The sequence below is a fragment of the Acomys russatus genome, unplaced genomic scaffold (assembly GCF_903995435.1).
Source record: "Acomys russatus unplaced genomic scaffold, mAcoRus1.1, whole genome shotgun sequence".
Classification (NCBI taxonomy): Eukaryota; Metazoa; Chordata; class Mammalia; order Rodentia; family Muridae; genus Acomys; species Acomys russatus.
This window is the reverse complement of record NW_026131693.1, coordinates 11,305-37,844: the sequence shown is the minus strand read 5'-3', so window position 1 is coordinate 37,844 and position 26,540 is coordinate 11,305. Positions and strand designations below refer to the sequence as shown.

General features: G+C 40.2%; 1 gene segment (V, D, J or C); it reads right to left on the bottom strand.

Annotated features, from left to right (window-relative positions):
• Positions 1–1,936: 1,936 nt before the first annotated feature.
• Positions 1,937–2,459, bottom strand: LOC127186388 (Ig heavy chain V region 108A-like). The segment is given in 2 exon segments: positions 1,937–2,331; positions 2,414–2,459. Coding segments are annotated over 2 exon segments (441 nt in total).
• Positions 2,460–26,540: the final 24,081 nt, after the last annotated feature.

Here is a 26,540-nt window from a genome sequence, read left to right as displayed (position 1 = left end):
TAATTTCATGGAAGGGAGTGATATTTCATTGATTTTACTTCTCTGTCAATTTTCTGCACCATATTTTTCTGATTTCAGTTTGTTCAATGGATAGTGCCTTCAGGTTTATACTGTCCTCTATTTGTGAGAACTTTAAAACAGCACAAGACAACAAAGTATAGACAGAAAAACATGGATTCTTTGCTCTGTTCTCTCAGATGCTGAGCATCCTGGAGTAGGGCACAGGGAGGAGAGGATGATGGAAGTCACACACTGGGCCTGGGGATTTTCAGAGTTGGTAAATCACAATGTATTCCTCTTTGTTCTTGTCACTAGTGATGTTTGAGAACTTAGAGAGACTATGATTTGTCTAACTTTGGGCAACCTTCACAGTGACTTTGTGGTACCAACATGATTGAATATATGCAAAGAAGTCTAAGTAAACTACTGATCTCATCAAGGAAAGCTAGACCAAAAACCCAGCTTGTTCTTATTAATAAAACATCTTTATATTTAAAGCTTTTGAAAGATAAAGATATAAAAGTGGGTCTAAACCATGAAATATGATCTTGCCACAAATTGTAAGAATGCTGTAAAAAAGAAGACAAACCCAGAATGCTGAGTGCCAGCTGAGGCACTGGAGCCTTAAGGGAGGATGGGCAGTAAGACCTGCACTAATGGGTTTTCTATGTTACAATGAATTTTCAACTCTGATTAAATTAAATGTCTGAAAATAGGAGAATCTCTAAAATTCTGTCCATGATATTAGAATATTATCACAAATCTTATCAAAGACAGGCAGTAGGATGGGTGCACAAGAAGTAAAATATCATGGAATGATCTTGGAACCTGTCTAAGTTGCTTGGTTTGTAAGAAAAAGCCAAGGATCAGAGGTAGGAGAACTACTGGTCCTGAATATGGGAAAGACAGACAACAGACTCTTCTCAAAATAGAATAAGCCAGGAGCATGGATGTTGATTCTCAGATGATTTGGCCACAGAGGTCATAAAGATGTAGCGTTGTCTTAAGTCTATGAAATGAGCTTCAATGGCGGCAGATATTTTTCCTGACTGTTTACAAAAATTTACATATTTGTTATGACTGTGTCGGATGTGTATGGGGTGATTTTAAGTAAGAATAAAAAAGTGATAGACCAACTCATACAAACATTTGCATGCTTTAATGTAATTCGACAATGTTATATAAATATTGATGTTAAGCACCCTGCCAATGAGGTCTCAAATTTTAGAAAATATTCTGAAAATTTGGAGCAGAATATATATATTCTCTGTATGTTCATGTATATGTGCATGAATGGTGTCTTTGAGAGCTTTTGTGTTTTTTCTATTGATTGTATGTGTGCATGTGTGTGTGTGAGGTTCACAAAAATCTGCTTCCTTTGTCTGCCAAAGTGTAAACAGCAAGGCAACCAGCCTGGATCTTTCAAAGATAAAGAGTAAATAGCAAAGATACCAGTCTAAAAGATTAAGTGTTAAAGTACATAGAACAATACCAGCCACCGGCTGACCAATCAGCGGTGCTGCAACCTGCCTCAGTTTACCCTGTGTGCTGGATCTGCTCTCTAGCAACCTGGCTATAGGAACCTGAGGAAGAAAAGTTTCATCACAGCTGGCACCTTACCTGGGCTGCTGTAGAGCCTCTAGCAGAAACCTGGGCCACTGCTACAACCGGCCTTGGTTTGCCCTGTGAGCTGGAGCTGATGTTTATAAATGCATCATCATGGTTTTCACTTTTTACTGTTTTTGTAAGTAAGAAATATGGTTATGGAAGTTTTCACTGGTGAGGCTATTGAAAGGTCTGGTGTACCTTTCAATCCTTAATCAACATCACTTTACACATAGATGTCCTTTTATAAAATTGACAAAGAAACTAGAAGACTGTGAAAAGAGCAGAAAAATTAATGCTCAAAATTAATTTTTCTGAGCAACTCTCCAGGCTAATCTTTTCCTTTCATCTCAGTCCCAGGGCAGCTTCCTGCTCCTCCAGGGTTTCTGAAACACTCAGGGTGTGGTTGCAGCACTGTGTCTCTCGCAGAGTAATAGACCGCAGTGTCCATAGATGTCAAACTGCTGAGATCCATGTAGGCTGTGCTGGAGGATTTGTCTACAGTCAGTGTGGCCTTGCCCTGGAACTTCTGATTGTAGTAGGTACTACCACTTCCACCACCAATCTGTCCAATCCACTCCATGTCATGTCCAGGCTTCTGCTTCACCCAATGCATAGAGTAGTCTGTGAAGCTGTAGCCAGAAGCTTTGCAGGACAACTTCACTGAGGACCCAGGTCTCTCCACCTCAGCCCCAGACTGCTGCAGCTGGACCTGAGAGTGGACACCTGTGGAGACAAAGACAGAGTGGATGTCAATGTCACCTCACCCTGTCTCCTCCCCAGATTTGGAGCTGGTGAGCCCATTTACCTGCTGTTACTGACAGGAGTAAGAGGATGATCCAGCTCCATTCCATCTTAGGGATGGTGTGTTCTCTGACTGTGGAGAGGACACTGACCAGATGATGTCTTGGGGGTGTAGAATCCTTGTATTTACCACCATAGAATCAATTAATTTACATATTCATGAGATGGTCCTTCTTAGATAAACCCGTAGTCCAGCAGAGGAAGAAGGAGGTAGAAACACAGGGGTCAGGCAGCAGGATGCTGAGGTTCAAGTCCTAATCCTCTGAGGAAACACATCCCATATTCTCTCCCTTCTTTCAGATGTTTAATATTTTGGTGAGAGGGTGACATCGTTGGCTCATCTGTGACTGAGTACTCTGCCAATCATTCGTAGCACTTGACTATCATGAATGTCTGCATCAATTCATACATACTGCATGCTGAGAGCTGAGAACAGAAATAATATAGTTGGTATGATCATAAACATTTATAGGACAGTTTGACAACATGACCATGAGCACTCTGGTCTACCAGGGATGATGTCATCTCTAACCATGGACTTTTGCCATGTTTACTACAACAAACTCTTTCCTATGGTTCAGGCCAAAAATTCAATTAGAAAGGAGTTGGTTGTTGTATAGCAACCAGGCACTAATGGGTACATCTTACCTGAAGGGAGATGCTGTAGACTGCAAGGCCTGGTACTGCATGAGATCACTGATGTCTTTGCTCTTCCTTCAAGCTACACAGCACCTTACTGCACTAGTAAAAGTACCCAACAGGGAGAATTTACAGATCAGGTAGGTGTTATGTGTCCTACAACCAGATTTCTTAGCCAGTTGAAAGGCAGATAAAGGAATCCTAATGTTCTAATTCGACCTCAGTCAGATGAAGAGCAGCAAGAGTACAAGTTATGACATGGACGTCATGAAGGCTGATCCTCTCTCACCCTTGAAGAGAGTGTAATAGCACTGGTAATCAGCTTAGAGAATTCACCAAAAAATAACTACTTAATTAATTAATTAAAAAACGATTCTGTGTCCCAGCTACAGCCCTCAAAGCATGTAGCCAAATGATTCTACACATTATAGAGAGACTTGAATTTCCACATTTATTCACTGCCTGTTATTCATGCTCTGTTCTCAGCAGGTAGAGAATGAAATCATCATCGAGTTCCAAGAAAAGTCAAATAGGTAAAGACAGTGTAGTCTGTTTTTAACATTGTCTGTATCCCGTTTGAATCTCTTCTGAAATTTCTCTACAGAGTTTGTTCTACCAGTGTGTGAGAGTATCCATCCAAACAATTCAATCACATGCCCAGGTTTCTACCTCACCCAGTGTAACAATATAGAAAATGGAAAGCTAACTAACCCAAAATTCTTGCAGGTAACATTTCATGAAGCTCCAGGACTTCTCAGGGCATCCACAGACTACAGCAGCTGAACCTATGAGTGACGCCTATAGAGTGTGCCGTGATCTCTTCAGTCTGTACCTACCTCTTAGCCCTGCTCTTAGGAATGCACTTACCTGTAGCAGTTGTCACCAGGTAGAAATGATCCAACTCCATGCCAAGGTGTGAAGCTGTATGCTCAAAGACTCTGGAAATGTGGGTTCTAATGTGGAACCGTTGGTTCTGTGGACATCACTGTATTTACAACCACAAGTAATTTATGAAATCAAGAAGGAGAATGTTTCTCAGATGAAGACATGATTTTTTTAGATACAATTGGTAGAGTTTTTCTGTTAGTAAAAGCATGGTGAGGTTCTGGTATCTGAAGAAATGAATTCAATCTCCACCATGGCACATGTGCACACTGAGCTCTTCCATCACACTGACAATCCATTCACCACATCCATGTTACTGATGTGAACCTCACATCAAGTTTTCAAGAGACACCTGAATCTCTTCAGGGTCAACCATATTTCTGATGATTTGAAGGTGCATTGACCATCCTACCCCACTCAGACACATAGAGCTCTTCCATCCCACTGAGAAATCAGTCACCATATCCAGTTTCCTTAATGTGAACCACTTCAAGATTTCAAGAACAACACTTGGGTTCAACCACATTTGCGATGCTGAGAAGGTTCATTGACAATCCTGTTTCTATCAGACACTCACTCAGAGCTTTGGAGGATGCTCTCTATCACAATCCAATGAACAACAAGATTAAAAATACCTCTTATAGAGATTGCAAGCTCTGAAACACTTTTTTCCATATTGCTCAGGATCCTGAGGCTCCTATATCCTTAATAAGTATTTATAAATATGTCGTGAACTTGTGTTCTATGCAATCAACATATGCATCTGGTTTTGGCCATTGATCTTCTCAATATGGATGCTTTTTAACAAATAAACTCTTTCAGGATGTAACATGGCAATGGTGTGTGTCAACAACGCCACAGTGTGTGAAAATAATGATGTTGCCAATGAAATCCACAGAGGCTGCTTGGATACATTCACTGAACAACTTCCTTATCTTCTTCAGCTGCTCCTCTACTTATTAGAAATTGGTAGATACACAGTACCCCCTACTGGTACTGGTAACTCATTGTATAATTTCTCACACAGGGACAGCTCACTTATTTCTCTTCTTTGCAATGTACCTATTGATTTTGAGAAGATATTTCAACAATGGAGGTAAGCTCTGATGCGAGCATTGTATCCATGAACCACAGTACTTTAGCTAGGGTCTGTTAGATATAACAATGAAAGTGACCACTGATGAACCAGTGAGTGAACAGAAAAAAACACTAGAGCTAGAGAGAGCTATAAGCTGTCTATAAGGCAGTTTTCCCACCCCTGAAGCTGTACTTGGGGCAGAAAATTCAAAACACCACAAAAGGAACAAATGTGCCACCTACAGATCACTTCCAATATACAGAAAATATTTGCACATCTGAGAAGTAACTAGAACTAAGGAAAATGTGTGCCATGATTCACTCCGTTTGCTAATTCAGCATTAGAACCACAGGTGGACTGTATGGCTGTGAGCAAAGACTTAGCAGTTGTGGTGTTTTCTCTTTGCCATGTATCTTTAAGGTTCAACAATGCTAACTGTGTCCTCAGACAACGTTTGTCTCTCTGGATATAGCTTCTCCAAGATCAGCATTCTCTTATTCATGCAAGTCATGACTAATGGTATTCTGAGTCTTGATATATTTGCTAAGGCTTGGAGACGGACACCTGTGGAGCTGAATAACTCACTACCACCTCCAATGGGTTAGCGTAGCCACCATCAATGTATATGACAAAATGTGAGTGTCCCTGCATATGAACACATGTAGGAAAATCACCTGACAGAATCCAACATATCTTCATGTTAAAAGTTTCTCATAGATCAGGGATACAAGGAACATACCTAAGTACTATAAAGGCAATATACAGCAAGTTTATAGCCAACATCAAATTAAATGGAAAGACACTTAAAGCAATTCCACTAAAACCAGGAACAAGACAAGGCTCCTCACTCTCACTGTATCTCTCCAAGGTAGTACTTGAAATCCTATCTTCAGTAATAAGACAGCTAAATCAATCCAGGGGAAACAAAGTGGAAAAGAAGAAATCAAAAGATCTTTATTAACAAATGACAGTATACATAAGTGATGCCAAAAATTCTACCAGAGAACTTCTACATTTGATACATACCTTCAGCCAAATGGCTGGATTACTATTAACTCAAAAAATTCACCAGACCTCCTATATACTAATTCCAAAATGCTGAAAAAATTAGAAAAACAACACCCTTCACAATAGAAACAAATAATATAAAGTACCTTGGTGTAGATCTCCCTAGGAAACTGAAAGCCCTGTATGACAAGAACTTCTATTCTCTGAAGAAGAAATCAGAAGATGGAAAGTTCGCCCATGCTCATGGATTGGTAGGATTAACATATAAAAAATGGCCATTTTACTGAAAACAATCTACAGATTTCATCCAAGCCCCATTAAGATAGGAACGATATTCTCTACAGTTCTTAAAAGAACAATATTCAACTTCATATGTACAGACCAAAAAAAATCCCACTTTTGCTAAAACAATCCTATACAGTAAAAGAGCTTCTGGAGTTATCTCTATCCTTTATTTCCAGTTTTAGTACAGAGCAATAGTAATAAACACTACATGTACTGGCATAGAAACAAACTGCTTAATCAATGGAATTAAAGTAAAGGCCCAGCAATAAATGCACACACCTAGGGACACTTGATTTTTGAAAAAGAAGAAAAAAAACATACAATGGGGACAAAATCAACTTCAAGAAATGTTGCTAGTCTAAATGGATGTCTTCATGTAGAAAATGCAACTAGGTCCATATTTATTACACTGCACAAAACTCAACTGTAACTGGTTCAAAGGCATCAGCAGACCACATGGATCCATTTGGAAGGAGTGGGAAGGATAGAAAGACCTGGATAGAATAGAAGTCCACAAGAAGACCTACAAAGTCAAATAACCTTGGCTAAGGGGGGCTTATGGAGACTATAGCACCAAACAGGCATCATGCATCCCTTGGATCTAGGCCCCCTACACATATGTAACAGATGGTCAGTTTAGTCTTCATGTGGGTCCCCTAGTAAGAGGAGCAGAGGCTGCTTCTGACATAGATTCTGTTGCTGATTCCAATCAGGTGTCCTTTGGCATGGCTTCCTTGCCTAGCCTCAGTGTAAGAGAATGTTCTCAGACATTATACAACATGGTAGGCTGTGGTGGGTTGTGGCACTCCTCTTTTTTTGGTAAGTATGAAAGATATGGGGAAGAGGGAGGGAGTGTGGGACCGTGTGGAGTATAGTAAGGTGAAGAGGATCAGGAGGCAATGTGAATATATATAAAAAACACTTAGATAATGTAAAGAGAAATTAACCAAAAACTACTACATAAACAGCACCTGCTAACAGTTTCCAGAAACTCACACCAGGCCAATTAGATATAACCAACATCAATGTTCCTCTCAGATAAAAAAAAATTCCCCCCCTTTGATTTAGCCTCCTGAAGGTCAACATCCCTGTGACCCACAGCCCCCACTTACACTGCTTTTCTCTAAAAATCCATTACCCTTGAATCTCTGGGCCACTGTCCTACCCTGCTGTGTCAGGAAGGTTTGTAGTCCTAGCTCAAGCTCGTAATAAAGGACCCTGTCTGTACTGCATCGATATTGAGTCCTGGTGGTCTTTTGGGGGTCTTGTGATTAGGACACAACAACAGAAACAACAGTCACACACACACACACACACACACACACACACACACACACACACACATACACACATGCACTCCAAATGCCATTTAGTAAAAATTTGCAGTGTGAAAGATGGGACTTTGAGGAAGTGGCTATGGTCATGGCAGCTCCACTGCCTCTTGAGATGAAAGTCATCATGGAAGGGAATTTCAAACCCCTTTATGCTATTGTCATTATGATGCATTGTCATCTGAGAATGACAAACGTCCTTGTTCTTGTCAACTAGTGGAAATACACTCAAAACACTGTTTATCTCCCTGAATTGTATTATAGACTCAATAAAATAAGCAGACATTAAAAGTAGAGGAAAGTGAGATTGTTGATATAAATGACTAAAATGTTAAAGCAGATCAGGACCTGGGTGACTCTTAGAAGCTGAACAGTTTTAACTTGATGTGAAACAAGCCTGTATTCCAAGAAAGGCAAATTAGTAAAAACTGTACTTTCCAAATTAAAAGAAAAAAAAACACATGGTCATCTCTTTAGATGTAGAAAAAGCATTTGACAAAATCCAATACCCCTTCATGTTTAAAGTTTTTTCGAGATATGGGATACAAGGCACATATCTAAACATAATAAAGGCTATATACAGCAAGCCAATAGCCAATATCAAATTAAACTGAGAGATACCCAAGGCAATGCCTCTAAAGTTGGGGACCAGTCAAGGCTGCCCACTTTCTCCATGTCTCTTCAATATAGTTCTTGAAATTCTAGCTAGAGCAATAAGACAACACAAGGATGTCAAGGGGATCCAAATGGGAAAGGAAGAAGTCAAATTATCCCTATTTGCAGAAGATATGATAGTGTACAAAAGTGACCCTCAAAATTCTACCAGAGAATTCCTACAGCTGATAAACACCTTCAGCAAATTGGCTGGATACAAAATTAACTCAAAAAAAAGTAAACTTCCTATATACAAATGACAATCATACAGAGGAAGAAATTAGGAAACCTATACCCTTCATGTTAGCCACAAGCAATATAAAATTATCTAGGAGTTACTCTAACCAAGCAAGTGAAGGACTTGTTTGAAAAAACTTTAAGTACCTGAAGAAAGAGATTGAAGATGACTTGAGAAGATGGAGAGATCTCCCTTGTTCATGAATCTGGAGAATTAATATAGTAAAAATGGCCATCTTACCAAAAGCAATTTACAGATTCAATTGTACCAGGGCTTCCATGTCAACCACAACATAATCAGTGTATGAGATCTCATCCACACTAAGCAGAGGACATTCATATTATAAAAGGAAAGAATGTCTGATACAGGAACATGCAAAAATAATGTTCTGGGCTACAGAGAAATTGTACTGAATCAAACACTGAGATTACCAGCTAGCACAGATATCCTGGTGCTGGGTTATAGTCATCCATTTATCCAAAATTAAATCCTCTATAGAACAAGTGTGACCTCTACATAACAAGGAATATACCCAAAGGATTCTAGATACACTTGTTCCATCATAGTCATTGCTATTGTATTGATATTAACAAAAATTGGAAACATTTTATGGGACTTTCAGTGGAAAAAATGGATTAATTATGTGGTATTAAACTGAAAGCTGTAAGATATATGGAGAAGGCCTGGGCAGACTTGTATCTTTCCTGTGATGGCTGTTTCAGTTTCTCTGAGTTCACAAGCCCTTTGTAGAGTGGACTGTGAGAGAAGATGATGTGTCAGTGTATGTCCATGTTCTGTAAACACTTGAGACTTTAGGTCAGTGCACCGAGAATGGGAAGTAAGAAAATTAGAGAACAGAAAATTGTGCATAATCTCAAACCTATCTTCAATTAATATCTACATACGTTGAGTCAATAAATTAGTTTTCATGAAAATTTATTTAATAATTTTTATCATCTTGTATAATTATATTTTTGAGGCTGTGTAGTGTTCTATAATTATCTCTTACGTTCTAGGAGAGCAGGCTACTTCTGGACAACCCAGCCAGAGTTTAAAATACACATTCAGGTCATTAAGACAATGAAAGTTTTTGTTTAGTCATATGTAATTTATGTAGATTTTAAAAGTAAAATTCACCTTATACTTTATTCAAAGAAACTCCATCAGAAGTTTCAGACTTGTAGAATCCAGAGATATTTTGTAACTATGTATTTTCAATGTTTTCCTTTTTGTATAGATTTATTAAGAAAGAATCTTGCGAGGGATTCCAAGATGGCGCCGACCATTAAGCCATGCACCTGATCTACCCCGAGGAGACCAGAGACATAAGTGGAGCAACAGATTACTGGACTTTGAGAATTGTAGGTGAGTGGGGCCCCAAAGGCCGCAGACCAAACAGGGGCCCTACACCCCTGGGACAAGCAACATCCCGGAGGTGCTAAACGCACTCCACAAAGTCTGGAACGGAATCCACATGCAAACTGCAGCCTGTATATAAAACACAGACTCACTGTTTGGGGATGGGATTTTCCAGAGTCCCCAGCCAGAGGAGTCTCAGCGAAGAGGGTGAATCTGCCCTAGGATACCTCCTTCCACACCACCCCAAACTGCAGAGGTCACCCGCCTAGGCCGAGTGGAAACAAAGGCGGTGGGACCCAACAGAGACAGCTAAAGTGGGACTGCAGTTCGCTGTCCGTCTGGGGCCAAACCTAACACCAATCACAGCTAACTGAGCCTGCAAACAGCGGCAGTGAGAAATCGGCTTGAGCTGCTTCCACAGACCCATCGGGAGATGTGGGTCTTGCCTAGAGCTATACCTGAACTTATTAGCCCTGCGGGAAGACCTGGTTACACGGACTTCCACCAGAGCTCTGCAACCCTATTGTTCCTACCCAGCCACAAGGCACTGGTCCTACACTCCCCGCTTCCCGCTCCATGCTCCCTGTTCCCCGAATGAGAGAGCCCAGCTAGAGATCCTGGCCCGAGCAAGGCAGGCACTCTCACATTATTGGGAGATAAGAAGTGGATAGGTTGTGTTTGCAGTGTCTAATTGCTGTCCTAGAGTGTGAAGGGACCATCATAGCCCGGCGGGAAGATCTGATCCCGCAGGAGACTGCCAGAGTTCTGCAAAGCTAGTCTTACTAACCAGTCAGCCGCAAGGCTGTCGGGAGACAAAAAGAGGGTCTTGCTTGCAGTGCCTAATTGCTGACCAAGAGCGACCTTGGTCCCTCCAGGCATATAGTACTGGGAGAGGTTGGGCACTGCTACAGGATATAGAGGCAGAGCTAAAAGACAGCTACAACCCCAGAAGATCTGATCTACCTGGGGTCTTGACTACAAAGCCACTGGAAGGACAGGCATCTGGGATCAACCTACTCAGCCAGAACGTTTGTCTGCGGACCTTATTCTAGGTCCCAAGACTGCTGATCTGAATTACAGCAGTAAAGTCCAAACAGATATCTACTTTGGCTGGCTCAGCCTGGAGCCCAGGGGGCAGAGGAAAATCACCAGGAGTGAAACCGGATCACCTACCTGTTCCATATAAATACGCCCTGATCCCCACAGGCAAGAGGACCTGACCTACAATCAGTCATCAATTAACCACTCTCAACCAGCTAAAGTCACTACAAAATACCTTGCATCATCTGAGTCATCAAACTGACAAGAGGACAGCAAAAGAATGCTATCAAAAACCAAAACAGTTTGACATCTCTGGATCCCAACATTCCCAATGAAAACAATCTAGAGAACCTAACAGCAATGGATGGGCAAGAAAATGACCTCAAGTCCTTAGTAAAGAAGATTATAATGGAAGAAACAAATAAAATCTGTAAAGAAATGCAGGAGGAGGCAAACAAGAGGGCTAAAGAGTTAAAAGGGTCACTTAAAGAGGCACTTGATGAATTTCAGAAAAATATAAATAACCAGATGATGGAAATCATTAAAACAGTCCAAGACATGAAGATAAACATGGAAGCTATGATGCAGGAACACAGAGAAGAAAAACGTGATCAAGAGGCATCAAAGAAGAAAGCAAGCGTCTCAGAGGTGGCCTTATCTAACAGATTGCAAGAAATGGAAGAACGAATATCAGGATTTGAAGATACAATCGCAGAACTGGAAACAACCATTCAGGGAAATGCTAAATCTGAAAAATTTCAGACACAGACCATACAAGAATTAAAAGACAACATGAAAAGACGAAATTTGAGAATAATTGGGATGGAGGAAAGAGAAGATAGCCGAGCCCACAGCCCAGAACATATCTTTAATTGAATAATGGAAGAAAATTTCCCCAATTTGAAGAAAGAGATGCATACGAGCATACAAGAGGCCTACAGAACACCAAATAGAATAGACCTGAAAAGAAAATCTTCCCGCCACATAATAATAACAACACAAAATATAGAGAACAAGGAAAAAACATTGAAAGCGGCAAGAGAAAAAGGCCGAGTAACATATGAAAGCAAACCTATCAGAATCACTTCTGACTTCTCAGCAGGGACCATGAAAGCCAGAAGGGCCTGGACAGAGGTGTTGCAAACCCTAAAAGAACGCAGATACCAGGAAAGACTACTATATCCAACAAAACTATCAGTAACCATTGACAGAGAAGACAAGATATTCCATGACAAAAACAAATTCAAACAGTACCTAGCCACAAATCCGGCTTTACAGAAGTTACTAGAAGGAAAACTCCACCCCAACTGGTCAAACTACAACCATAACTACATAGGAAATAGGTAACTATACCATTGCAAAATCACAACCTCACAATATCTTGACTGTAACAAATACCAAAGATGAAGGGACTTACAAATTACTGGTCATTAATATCTCTCAACGTCAATGGTCTCAATTCTCCAATAAAAAGACACAGACTAATGGAGTGGATGCATAAACATGACCCAACATTCTTCTGCATTCAAGAAACACACCTCAACCACAAGGACAGACATTGCCTCAGAGTAAAAGGCTGGGAAAAAATATTCCAAGCAAGTGTTCACAAGAAACAAGCTGGGGTAGCCATTCTAATATCTAATAAAATAGACTTTCAACCAAAATTAATCAAAAGAGATGAGGATGGACACTTCATACTCATCAAAGGTAAAGTCAACCAAGAAGACATCACAATTTTAAACATATATGCTCCGAATGCAAGGGCTCCAACATTTGTAAAAGACTTATTACCAAAGCTTGCCCCACTCATCGATACCCACACATTAATAGTGGGAAATTTTAACACCCCAATTTCACTCAAGGATATGTCTTTGATTCAAAAACTAAGCCAGGAAATAACCTCATTAACCAATATGATGAAGAAAATGGATCTAGCAGATATCTACAGAACTTTCCACCCAAACGCTAAGAAGTATACCTTTTTCTCAGCCCCCTATGGAACGTTCTCTAAAATTGATCACATAGTTGGTCATGAAGCAAACCTCAACAGATACAAGAAGACTGAAATAATACTGTGTATCTTATCAGATCACCATGGTCTAAGACTGGACTTCAACAGCAACAGAAATAACAAAAATCATTCTAGCATGTGGAAACTAAACAACTTTCTCCTTAAAGACACATGGGTCATGGAAGAAATAAAAGACTTCCTGAAATTCAATGAAAATGATGGAACAACATACACAAATTTGTGGGACACATTGAAAGCAGTGCTAAGAGGAAAATTCATAGCATTAAGTGCCTTTAAAAAGAAAATGGAATCATCCCACATAAACAACTTAACAACACATCTGGAAGCTCTAGAAAAAAAAGAAACAGAAACACCCAAGAGGAGTTGACACCTAGAAATTATCAAACTCAGGGCTGAAATCAACAAATTAGAAACAAAGAGAAGAATCCAAAGAATCAACAAAACCAAGAGATTGTTCTTTGAGAAAATTAACAGATAGACAAACCGTTAACCAATCTAACTAAAAGACAGAGAAAAGACATCCAAATTAACAAAATCAGAAATGAAAAGGGAGACATAATAATAGACACCGAAAAAATACAAAGAATTGTAAGAACCTACTTTACCGGCATTTATGCCACAAAATTCAAAAATTCAAGGGAAATGGACAAATTTCTCGACCGATTCCATTTGCCAAAATTGAACCAAGACCAGATAAACAAATTAAATAGCCCTATTTTGCCTATACAAATAGAAGCAACCATTGATAGTCTCCCAACCAAAAAAAGCTCAGGGCCAGATGGTTTCAGTGCAAAATTCTACCAGACCTTCAAAGAGGAGCTAATACCGATACTATTCAAGCTATTCCGAAAGATAGAAATGGACGGAATATTACAAAATTCTTTCTATGAGGCCACAGTCACATTGATACCTAAACCTCACAAAGATGCAACAAAAAAGAGAATTTCAGACCAATTTCTCTTATGAACATTGATGCAAAAATACTCAACAAAATTCTCGCAAAGCGAATACAACAGCATATCAAAGACATCATTCACCATGACCAGGTAGGATTCATTCCAGGCATGCAGGAATGGTTTAACATATGGAAATCCATCATTGTAATCCACCATATAAACAAACTGAAAGAGAAAAACCACATGATCATCTCTTTAGATGCAGAAAAAGCATTTGACAAAATCCAACACCCATTTATGCTTAAAGTTCTGGAGAGATCGGGAATACAAGGCACTTATCTAAACATAATAAAGGCTATATACAGCAAAGCAATAGCCAACATTAAAATAAAAGGAGAGATACTCAAGGAAATCCCTCTAAAATCGGGAACCAGACAAGACTGCCCTCTGTACCCATATCTCTTCAATATAGTTCTTGAAGTTCTAGCCAGAGCAATAAGACAGCAAAAGGAGATCAAGGGGATCCAAATGGGAAAGGAAGAAGTCAAATTATTCCTCTTTGCAGATGATATGATAGTGTACATAAATGACCCTCAAAATTCCACCAGAGAACTCCTACAGCTGATAAACACCTTCAGCAAATTGGCAGGATACAAAATAAACTAAAAAAAAGTCAGTAGCTTTTCTGTATACAAATGACAAACAGGCAGAGGAAGAAATTAGGAAAACTACTCCCTTCACGATAGCCACAAACAATATAAAATATCTAGGAGTAACTCTAACCAAGCAAGTGAACGACTTATTCAAAAAAACTTCAAACCTCTGAAGAAAGAGATTGAAGATGACATGAGAACATGGAGGGATTTACCTTGTTCGTGGATCGGGAGAATCAACATAGTAAAAATGGCCATCTTACCAAAAGCAATTTACAGTTTCAACGCAATCCCTATCAAAGTACCTACAAAATTTTTTGAAGATATTGAAAGATCAATTCTCAAATTCATATGGAGAAATAAGAAACCCAGAATAGCAAAAACAATCCTATACAACAAAAGATCCTCCAGAGGAATCTCTATACTTGATCTAAAGCTGTACTACAGAGCAACAGTAATTAAAACAGCATGGTACTGGCAAAGCAATAGTCTGGTGGATCAATGGAATCGAATTGAAGACCCAGAGATGAATCCACACACATTTGCTCACTTGATTTTTGACAAAGAAGCCAAATCTATTCAATGGAAAAAGGATAGCATCTTCAACAAGTGGTGCTGGTCTAACGGGATGTCTACATGTAGAAAAATGCAATTAGACCCTTATTTGTCACCATGCACAAAACTCAAGTCCAAGTGGATTAAAGACCTCAACTTAAAACCAAAGACATTAATTCAGTTAGAGGAAAAAGTGGGGAAGAGCCTGGGACACATAGGCACAGGAAACAACTTCCTGAACAGTACACCAACAGCCCAGGCCTTAATGTCAACAATTACTAAATGGGACCTCATGAGGCTGAGAAGCTTCTGCAAGGCAGGAGACACTGTCAAGAGAACAAAGCAAAAGCCTACAAAATGGGAAAAGATCTTCACCAACCCTTCATCTGACAAAGGTTTAATATCCAAAATATATAAAGAACTCAAGAAATTAAACACCACAAAACCAAACAACCCAATTGTGAAATGGGACTTGGAACTTAACAGAGAATTCTCAACAGAGGAATACCAAATGGCTGAGAAATACTTAAAGAAATGCTCGTCCTCGTTAGTCATCAGAGAAATGCAAATCAAAACGACACTGAGATTCCATCTTACACACATCAGAATGGCTAAGATCAACAACTCAAATGACACCATATGTTGGCGAGGATGTGGAGAGAGAGGAACACTCCTTCATTGCTAGTGGGAATGCAAACTAGTACAACCACTTTGGAAAGCTGGTGCTTTCTCAGAAAAATGGGAATAGGGCTTCCTCAAGACCCAGCTATCCCACTCCTTGGAATATACCCAGAAAATGCCCTACCACACAACAGGGACATATGCTCAACCATTTTCATAGCTGCTTCATACATAATAGCCAGAACATGGAAACAGCCTAAGTGTCCCTCAGTAGAAGAATGGACTAAGAAACTGTGGTACATTTACACGATGGAATACTACTCAGCTATTAAAAACTAGGAATTCCCAAAATTTGTGGACAAATGGATTGATCTAAAAATTATCATAATGAGTGAGTTCACCCAGAAGCAAAAAGAGACAAACGGTATATACTTACTTATATCAAAACACTAGTCCAAGGGATACATACCATGAAAATCTTTACTTACCAAGAAAGTGGGTCAGAGGAGAGGACATCCGATTGAGAATTCAGGCAAGAGTAGCATGGAAGAAAGAGGAAATAGTAGGACCCACAGGGTCCTGGAAACCTACAAGAAGAACTTTATGACAGGCAGATCTGGGTTCCGGGGTGCTCCTCAAACTAAGGCACCAGCCGAGGAGAATATAGGCAGTAAGCTTCGAACCCCTACTAAGACCTAGCCGATGAACAGGATATTCTCCACCATTAAGTGGAGAGTGAGATCTGACTCTCACATGAATTCTGGTGCCCCTTTTCTGACCATGTCCCCTGGATGGGGAGACCTGGTGGCACTCAGAGGAAGGATAGCAAGTTACCAAGAAGAGACTTGATATTCTAAGAGCATATATAGGGGGAGGAGGTCTCCATCAGTCACAGACATAGGAGAAGGTAGAAGGAGAGAAATGGGAGGGAGGGAAGAATGGGAGGAAACAGGGGAAGGGCTAACAATCGAGATGTAACATGAATAAATTAATAAAAGTAAAGAAAGAAAAAAAGAAAGAATCTTTCTAATGGAGGCAGTCACTAGTGAAGAGTGTCAAGGTGTCAAGAGTGTCAAGGTACTATAGGGACAATTTCAATTATCATCACTTTATTCACTGCTGTAATCTTGAAAAGTTTACAAAAGCAATAGAGTACTGTAATAAGGAGGAAGACAAATGGAAACACAGAGCAATTATTTCTGAGCAAGTCTCCAGGCTAATCTTCACTGTCATCTCAGTCTCAGGGCAGCTTCTTGCTCCTCCAGGGTTTCTGACACACTCAGGATGTGGTTGCAGCATTGTGTATCTCTCACACAGTAGTAAACTGCAGAGTCCCCAGATGTCAGGCTGCTGAGCTCCATGTAGGCTGTGCTGAAGGATTTGTCTGCAGTCAGTGTGGCCTTGCCCTGGAACTTCTGATTGTATCTAGTACCACCAGTTCCACGATAAATATATCCAGTCCACTCCAGGCACTGTCCAGGCCTCTGATACATCCAGTTTATACCATAATCAGTAAATATGTAGCCAGAAGCCTTGCCGGACAACTTCACGGAGGACCCAGGTCTCACCAGCTTAGCCCAGACTGCTGCTGCTGTACCTGGGAGTGAACTCCTGTGGAAAGAAAGGCAGAGTGGATGTCATTGTCAATTCAGTCCCACTTAAATGTTTGAATTTGGGAACCCCTTCCCAGTAGATGCTGCAAACAGGAAAAGAATCAAGCTCTATCCCATGGTGAGGACCATAGTGTTTAGTGACTGTGGAGAAAACACTGATCACATGGTTTTCTTGGAATAGGAAATATTTTTATTGTTTTTTATATGTGTTTGAGCAAATGAAATCCTTCAGAAATCCTTATGCATGGGAAAGATCATGTGTTGAAAGTAGTAGAGCTCAATAAGTCTGTCTTTTATTTTAAGGAAAACAGATTTGAAAATTAGTAAAATGAATCCAGTTGCAGGCAGCTCATGGAAAAACTAATAGAACACAGGAAATCAGTAAATAGTCACATACAAACATATATAGACACTTCATTTATTTTTTACTTAATTTTTGCTCTCTCTCTCTCTCTTAGATTTATACCTTAGATTTATACCTTAAAAATCAAGTGGACTAAAACTAGAAAAAGACATTATAGGAAAATGAAAATTTAGGCTATAAATGCTCAGAAATAAAACAATCCTCAACAAAAACATTCAATGATGTAAATACAACATCATACAAAAAATTTACAATATCATGTGGTATTTATTCCAGGTATTATAAGCTGATCCCAACTTTTGAAAGTATGTAAATTAATTCATAATATTCACATGATAAATGGTTTATGCAATCATATCAGTAAATGTAGTAATATCAGCCTATAAAATCTGCTAATAACTTTTTTCTTTTTTTAAATTTTTTATTGAAAAATAAAATCATTCATATTACCTCTCAATTGCTATCCCATTCCATGCATCCTCCCATTCCTCCCTCCCTCCCTCCCTCTTTCACCCAATTCCCCTTCCCTATGACTACAACTGATGGGGACCTCTTCCCCTTGAATATGATGCTAGGGTATCAAGTTTCTTCCAAGTACTTTGCCATCCTTCCTTCGAGCGCCAACTGGCCTCCAATCAAGGGGATATGGCCAAATAAAGGGCACTAGAGTTTGTGTGGAAGTCAGTCCCCAGTGTCCACTTGCCTGTGGAGAATACTCTGTCCCTTGGCTAGGTCTGGGTAGGGGTTTGATGATGACTGCACATGTTGTCCTTGGTTGGTGCCATAGATTTAGCAGGAACCCTGGGCCCAGATCTGACCATCATAGTGTTCTTCTTGTAGGTTTCCAGGACCCTCTGGATCCATCTATTTCCCTACCTCCTATATTTCTCTCACCTTAGGATGTTCTCACCACAATCCTATTTTCCTGGTAAGTGAAGACTTTCATGAGACATGCCCCTTAGTCTAGTGTCCAGATATAAGTGAGTATATACTATTTTAGTCTCTCTGCTTCTGAGTTAGCTCACTCATTATGATCATTTCTAGTTCAATCCATTTGTCCACAAATTTTGGGAATTCCTTGTTTTTAATAGCTGAGTAGTATTCCATAGTGTAAATGTACCACAGTTTCTTTATCCATTCTTCTACTGAGGGAAACTTAGGCTGTTTCCATGATCTGGCTATTATGAATAAGGCTGCTATGAACATGGTTGAGCATATGTCCCGATTGTATGCTGGAGCATCTTCTGGGTATATTCCAAGGAGTGGAATAGCTGGGTCTTGAGGAAGACCTATTCCTAATTTTCTGAGATAGTGCCAGAAAGATTTCCAAAGTGGCTGCACTAGACTGCATTTCCTCCAGCAATGAAGGAGTGTTCCTCTCTCTCTCCACATCCTCGCCAGCATGTGGTGTCACTTGAATTTTTGATCTTAGCCATTCTGATGGGACTAAGAGCGAATCTCAGAGTTGTTTTGATTTCCATTTCCCTGATCACTAAAGACATTGAGCATTTCTTTAAGTGTTTCTCAGCCATTTGATATTCCTCTGTTGAGAATTCTCTGTTTAGTTCTGAGCCCCATTTCTCAGATATGGAGAAAGTGGGCAGCCTTGTCTGGTCCTCAATTTTAGAGGAAATTCCTTGGGTATCTTTCCATTTAATTTGATGTTGGCTATTGGCTTGCTGTATATAGCTTTTATTATGTTTAGATATGTGCCTTTTATTTCCCATCTCTCCAAAACTTTAAAAATTAAAGGGTGTTGGATTTTGTCAAGTGCTTTTTCTGCATCTAAGGAGATGATCATGTGGTGTTTTTCTTTCAGTTTGTTTATATGGTGGATTACTTTGATGGATTTCCGAACATTAAACCAACCCTGCATGCCAGGAATGAAGTCTACCTGGTCATGGTGAATGGTATCTTTGATATGGTGTTGTATTCGTTTTGTGAGTGCTTTATTGAGTATTTTTGCATCAATGTTCAAAAGAGAAATTGGTCTGAAGTTCTCTTTTTTGTTGGGTCTTTGTTGGGCTTAGGTATCAACTAGACTGTGGCCTCATAGAATGAATTTGGTAGAGTTCCATCCATTTCTATCTTTTGGAGTAGCTTGAAGAGTATCAGTATTAGCTCCTCTTTGAAGGTCTGGTAGAATTCTGCACTGAAAACATCGGGCCCAGGTGTTTTTTGTTTGTTTGTTTGTTTGTTTTTTTTTTTTTTTTTTTTTTTTTGGTTGGGAGACTATCAATAATTGCTTCTATTTCTATAGGAGAGAAAGGACTATTTAATTGGTTTATCTGTTCTTGATTCAATTTTGGCAAGTGGAATCAATCAAGAAAATTGTCCATTTCCCTTAGATTTTCAAATTTTGTGGCATAAATGCCTTTAAAGTAGGTTCTTATGATTCTTTGTATTTCTTCAGTGTCTGTCGTTATGTCTCCCTTTTCATTTCTGATTTTGTTGATTTGGATAGTGTCTCTCTGCCTTTTAGTTAGTTTGGCTACTGGTTTGTTTATCTTGGTGATTTTCTCAAAAAACCAACTCCTGGTTTTGTTGATCCTTTGAATTGTTCTCTTTCTTTCTAATTTATTGGTTTCATCCCTGAGTTTGATTATTTCCAGACGTCTATTCCTGTTGAGTGTTTCTGCTTCTTTTTTTTTCTAGGGCATCTAGCTGTGTTGTTAAGTTGCTTGTGTGGGATATTTCTACTTTCTTCTTAAAGGCACTTAGTGCTATGAATTTTCCTCTTAGCACTGCCTTCAATGTGTCCCACAAATTTGGGTCTGTTGTTCCTTCATTTCATTGAATTGCAGGAAGTCTTCTATTTCTTTATTTCCTCCATGACCCAGGTGTCATCAAGTAGAGAGTTGTTTAGTTTCCATATGTGTGTAGGTTTTTTATTGTTTCTATTATTGTTGAAGTCCAGTCTCATACCATGGTGATCTGATAGGATACAAGGTATTATTTCAATCTTCTTGAATCTGTTGAGGCTTGCTTTGTGACCTATTATGTGGTCAGTTTTGGAGAAGGTTCCATAGGGTGCTGAGAAGAATGTATAATCCTTTGTGGTTGGGTGAAAAGTTCTGTAGATGTCTGTTAAATCCATTTGATTCATGACGTTGGTTAATGTTGTTAATTCTTGGTTTAGTTTTTGTTTCAATGAATTATCCTTCAGTGAGAGTGGGGTGTTGAAGTCTCCCACTAGTAGTGTGTGGGGATGGATGTGTGGTTTGAGCTTTGTTAATAGGTCTTTTACGTATGTGGGTGCCCTTGTATTGGGAACATAGATGTTCAGAATTGTGATGTCATCTTCTTTGATTTTACCTTTGATGAGTATAAAGTGTCCTTCCTCATCTCTTTTAATTAGTTTTGGTGTAAAGCCTACTTTATTAGATATTAAAATGGCTACACCAGCTTGCTTCTCGTGTCCATTTGCTTGTAATACTTCTTCCCAGCCTTTTGCCCTGAGGTAATGTCTATCCTTGTGGCTGAGATGTGTTTCTTGGATGCAGAAGAATGTTGGGTCTTGCTTATGCATCCATTGATTAGTCTGTGTCTTTTTATTGGAGAATTGAGACCACTAATGTTGAGAGATATTAGTGACCAGTGACTGTTAAGTACCATGATTTTGATGTTGGTTGCATTAGAGTACTTATGTGGTTGTTTTTGAGACAGTATATTTATCTAAATCCCATATAGTTTTGGTTGTAGTTTGTCACTTTTGTTTGGTGTTTTCCTTCTATTATCTTCGGTAAGGCTGGATTAGTGGTTAAGAACTGTTTGAATTTCTTTTTATCATGGAAAATCTTGTTTTCTCCATCAATATATATTGAGAGTTTGGCTGGGTAGAGTAGTCTTGCCTGGAAGCTATGGTCTCTTAGGGTTTGCAGGACCTCTGTTCAGGCTTTTATGGTCTCTGTTGAGAAGTCTGGTGTAATTCTGATAGGTTTGCCATTAAATGTTAATTGGCCCTTTTCCCTTGTCACTTTTAATATTTTTTCTTTATTCTGTATATTTTGTGTCTTGATTATTTTGTGACAGGAGGATTTTCTTTTCTGGTCTATTCTATTTGGTGTTCTATACACCTCTTGTACGTTTATTTGCACCTCCTTCCTTAGATTGCGGAAATTTTCTTCTATGATTTTGTTGAAGATATTATCAGGTTCTTGGAGCTAGGCATCTTCTCTTTCCTCAACTACTATTATCCTCAGATTTTGTCTGTTCATGGTGTCCTTTATTTCTTGGATGTTTTGTGTCAGGAACTTGTCATATTTAGCATTTTCTTTAATGCTTGTTTCAAGTTCTACCATAGAATCGTCTACTGCCGAGATTCGTTCCTCCATCTCTTGAATTCTGTTAGAGAAGCTTAGGTCTGTATTACTTGCGTGCTTCTCTGAGTTTGTTTGTTCCCGTCTTTCTTCTGTCTGTGTTTTTATCATTGTTTCCATTTTCATCTTCAGCTCTTGAACCGTTTTATTGATTTCCTTCATCTAGCTGTTTGTGTTTTCCTTAGTTTCTTCCAGTGAGTTTCTATGGGCCTTCAGGTCTTGAATTGTTTTATTGATTTCCATCATCTGGCTGTTTGTCATTTCCTGGATTTTTTCCAGTTCCTCTCTATAGGCCTTTTAAATGTCTTTAATTTGTTTGGCTGCATCTTCCTGCATTTGTTTTCGGATATTATTTGTTTGCTCCATTATCATCTTCATTACTATGGATTGGAGGTCATTTTCTTGTATTTCAATTGTGTTTGAGTTCTTTGGGTTGATTTCAGTGGGATAGTTGGGATCTGGAGATGCCATATCTTTTTGGGTTTTGTTGTTTAAGGTTTTGCGTTGACCTGTAGTCATCTTGCTGTCTCTGAGGTTGGGGCCCTGATCCACCCTCTCTGTTCTGCCTGGGCCAACAGGCCCATCAAGCATCCAGAGAGGGAGACAAAGGGTGGCAGGTGTGACACGCCCACAGGCACACCTGCTCAGTAGTGGGAAGCCTTAAAGCTGTGGCTGAAGGTGTGACTGCAGCTGCCTGGGCCTTTGTGTGGGCCCTGGGTCTCTGCGAGGGCTGGTGTGCTTGATCTACACTCTCCATTCCTCCTGGGCCAGCATGCCTGCAGGTGGTCAGGGAAGATGACAGGGTGCACAATTGATGCAAACACACTTGGCTCAGAGTTCTGGTTTTGTGCTCACATTGCAGTGGTTTCCAGACCCTGAGGCTTTCTCAGGACTTGCAGGTTTTTCTGAAATCAGAACCACCTGTTTCCCTGTGTTTTTTCCTGGGCTAGTAGGGCCATTCTGGAGTTACACTGCCCAGTCTCAGATACTAAGTTCCTGGTTATCACAGGCAGGAACCTGTCCAGCTGTTGGGCAGTATGCACCCTTCCTCCAGGTTCTTAGATTAGACCATCCGGGTGTACTACTTTAGCACTGTGTCTGGGGGGTCGATATCTGCAGTTGCTTGGTCCCGTGATGGACCTGGGTGTTCCTGTGGACTGGTAGGCTCAGATCCATGTTTTCTCTTCCCCCTGGGGCAATGGGCACACGAATGGTCGGAGAGGAAGACAGCGGGCGCATGTGAGGCAAACACCCTCAGCTCTGGTTTTAGGTTTGCACTCCTACTCAACTGGACACTGGCCCCTGGGGCTTTCTCGGGACTAGCAGGTTGGTCTGACGTCAGAGCCACCCATTGTCTTGTGTTTTTTCTGGGACAGTATTTCCAACCTAGAGATACACCACCCACAGTTCTGTCTCAGATACAGAGCTCCTGATTAACAATGACAGGCACCTGTCCCACTGCTGAGACGAGTGCACCATTCCTCTAAATTCTTAGAACACACCAGACAAGCTGTAAGTGCAGCTTTAGTACTGCAGCTGGCTGGTGTATCCCCACCTGCCTGGTCTCCTGTCGATTTCTGGGACTCTTTGCAGACTAGAAACATGCTCTCTGTTACCCCTGGACTTAGTATGGTCCAGATCTTCCAGACACTGTGCCAATCACACCTGCAGGTGGGTCACCACACTAATCAACTCAATAGGCTGGGCCTTGTCTCTGTTTCTGTTTACCAGCTTTGGTGTCTGGAAGCCTGGTGGCTGCTCTTCAGGGTGGTCCGTGCTCTCTGTACGGGTTCTGAAACTTTCTGTGGGTTCCCAGAAATACGGCTGTTTCCACTGGGCCTAGTATTGTCCAGATTTTCCAGGCACCATGCCAATCACCTCAGCTGGTGGGATCTTGCCTGCTCCAGGCTACCCGCTTTGAGAGTCTGCAGCCACAGCACTGTTCGCCGGTTCTGGGTCTCACTATGGACCCCTAGAAGCACCTTCTCCGTTACCACTGTACCTGTTACTGTCTAGATCTTCAGGACTCCATGGTAAACACCTCAGTAGGCACGGCCTTGCCAGCGACCACTGCTGCCCGTTTGAGAGTCTGAAGCCACGGCAGTTGCTCTCTAGGGGATTGGTGCTCTGTGCGGGTTCAGGGTCTCACGGTGGACCCCCAGAAGCACACTCTCTGTTCCCCTTAGACCTATTTCTGTCCAGCTCTTCCGAATTCCATGGCAATTGCCTCAGTAGGTGGGGCCTTGCTAGCTATTTCCGCTATCCGTTTGAGTGTTTGCAGGCTCGGCAGCTGCTCTCTATGGGGTCTGTACTCTGTGCGGGTTCAGGGTCTCACGGTGGACCCCCAGAAGCATGCTCTCTGATCCCCCTGGGCCTGTTACTGTCCAGGTCTTCCAGACACTGCACCAAACTCCTCTCTTGCCTGTATCCCTGGCTACCTGTTTAAGCAGCTGCCACCACTGCAGCAGCTCCTTGCCAGTTGGTCCGTGCTCTCTGTGCATTCAGGGATGTGCAGGATTTCTGTAGCTAATTCTGTTGAACAGTGGAATTCTCCTGCTGTGGTGGAGTTGGAAGCTTGGTGTTCCTGCTTAAGAAAATAGTCCTAATCTCTGATTCGATTACTCCAGTTTCTAAACAAGGTCCACCACACTCGCTGCCATATTGGGTCCTCCATCACATGTTTTTATGGTGTGAGGACATCCCTGTTTGTAACAACCATAAAGTCACAAAATTTCCATATTCATGACCAATGTACATCTTAAATAAGGAATAGATCCAGCTGCAGAAGGAGGCAGTACAGAACACCTGAGTCATGCAGCAGATGCTGAGGTTCAAGTGCTAAACCTCTCTGAGGAAATGCATCCCATATCCCTTCCCTGAGCCCTGCGCAGGTGCTGTGGATATAACATCAACCCCAACCACTCAGTTTACTGTTGCTTCACTCTGGGACAAGATTATCTAATTTATTTCTAGAAAGAGATTGTGATATTGACAGTAACTCCAAATCTCCAAACCTGCTGAGCTATGAGAATTCACAGCATCTTTCATATTCATACAATCTATACAGGCCTTTAGAGTAGGTTGCATACAAAAAACTGACCAAAATGAACTAAATGGAACATACATCAGAAATAATAGAACATTAAACTTTATTGCAACAGGGTCTGCAACAACTACATTATGGAAATAAAATACATGTCTGTCATGAGATGAATGCATAAGGATTATACAATTATATATACAACACTACATAACAATATATACAATGGATTGTGAAAGCTGATGCTGCATTAATCTTCTATAACTGCTTGTGCATATAGGGAATGTTACTGAGAGTGGGAGGGAAGGAAAGAAATGTGGGCCAAAGGTATGTACATACAGTGAAGTGAGAAATGAGTTCTATGAAATTATTTAATAATACTTTTGAGCAAATTACAGGAATTATCCTTCTGTGGCAATGCTTTCTGATATAAGTATATCTTATAATTGAAGAGACTGGAACTTCTGCTGGGACACACAGCCAGAGTTAACAACACAGCTCCAGGTTAAGTCAGAACTGAAATGATTAAATGAGGTTTTGCTTGACCAAAGTTTGGTGATTTGGATTTTCCAGAACACATTCATATTATTTTTCCCAGTTATTCTAGAAAAATGTCTTTGCTCTTGTAATGTAGGGATATTTTATCATGCATTGCTTGCTGGGAACAATCACATGCTGGATTGGCAAAAGCAAGCACATGAGCTTCCTGAAGGCAGCCCACTGCTTCTTGCATGACACATGAATGAGGGTGTCCCTGCTTGAGAAGGATTACTTATTATTGCTATCCTGCCTTTCCGCTTGTTAAAAATATCAGCATGGTATAGACGCTTACCGCCTAAAGGATAATCATATCCCCCATAGTTGATACTCTCTGTGTTGGGTAGATTACCTACAGATATTTTATAATTCTTGGTAATGGCTTCTAATTGATTCAAATGAGATTAAATCCTCCTACAATATAGAGAAAACTCTAAGGAGCTCTATGAACCTCCATGTGAATTACATGAAGAAGGAAAACATGATTGAAATAAATGAATAATAAAGAAAATGCATTCATTTAAGGTTTAGTCAAAGGATATGGCCCAGGTTTTTACAATGATAAAAAATGGTAATATGAAAATAGAAACAAAGAATAAGTGGCTATCTACACAGGACAAGAGAGACACCTGTATCCTACAAAAACTTTGACATAAAAACATTTCTTTGAACATATTAGGCACATGTAAAAAGATAAAACTTCTACTTTGAACTCATAATGAGCATACAGTAAAACTACTGCCTTAAACATGTGATAAACAAAGTATCTTGTTAGATAGTAGGATCAATAGTCCTAGTGTAACTCCCTTTTTATGTAAAGATTCTATCTATTTGATTGAGATAATTTTTCCATACATAGAAAGCCTTTGTATCTGATCATATAAAAACCCAAGAGAGAATTAGACAGTAGTGGAAGCTGTCTTCTTCATCCACAACTGTGTCTGTCTGTTTATGTCTGACTCTCAGTATATATTTTCTATATG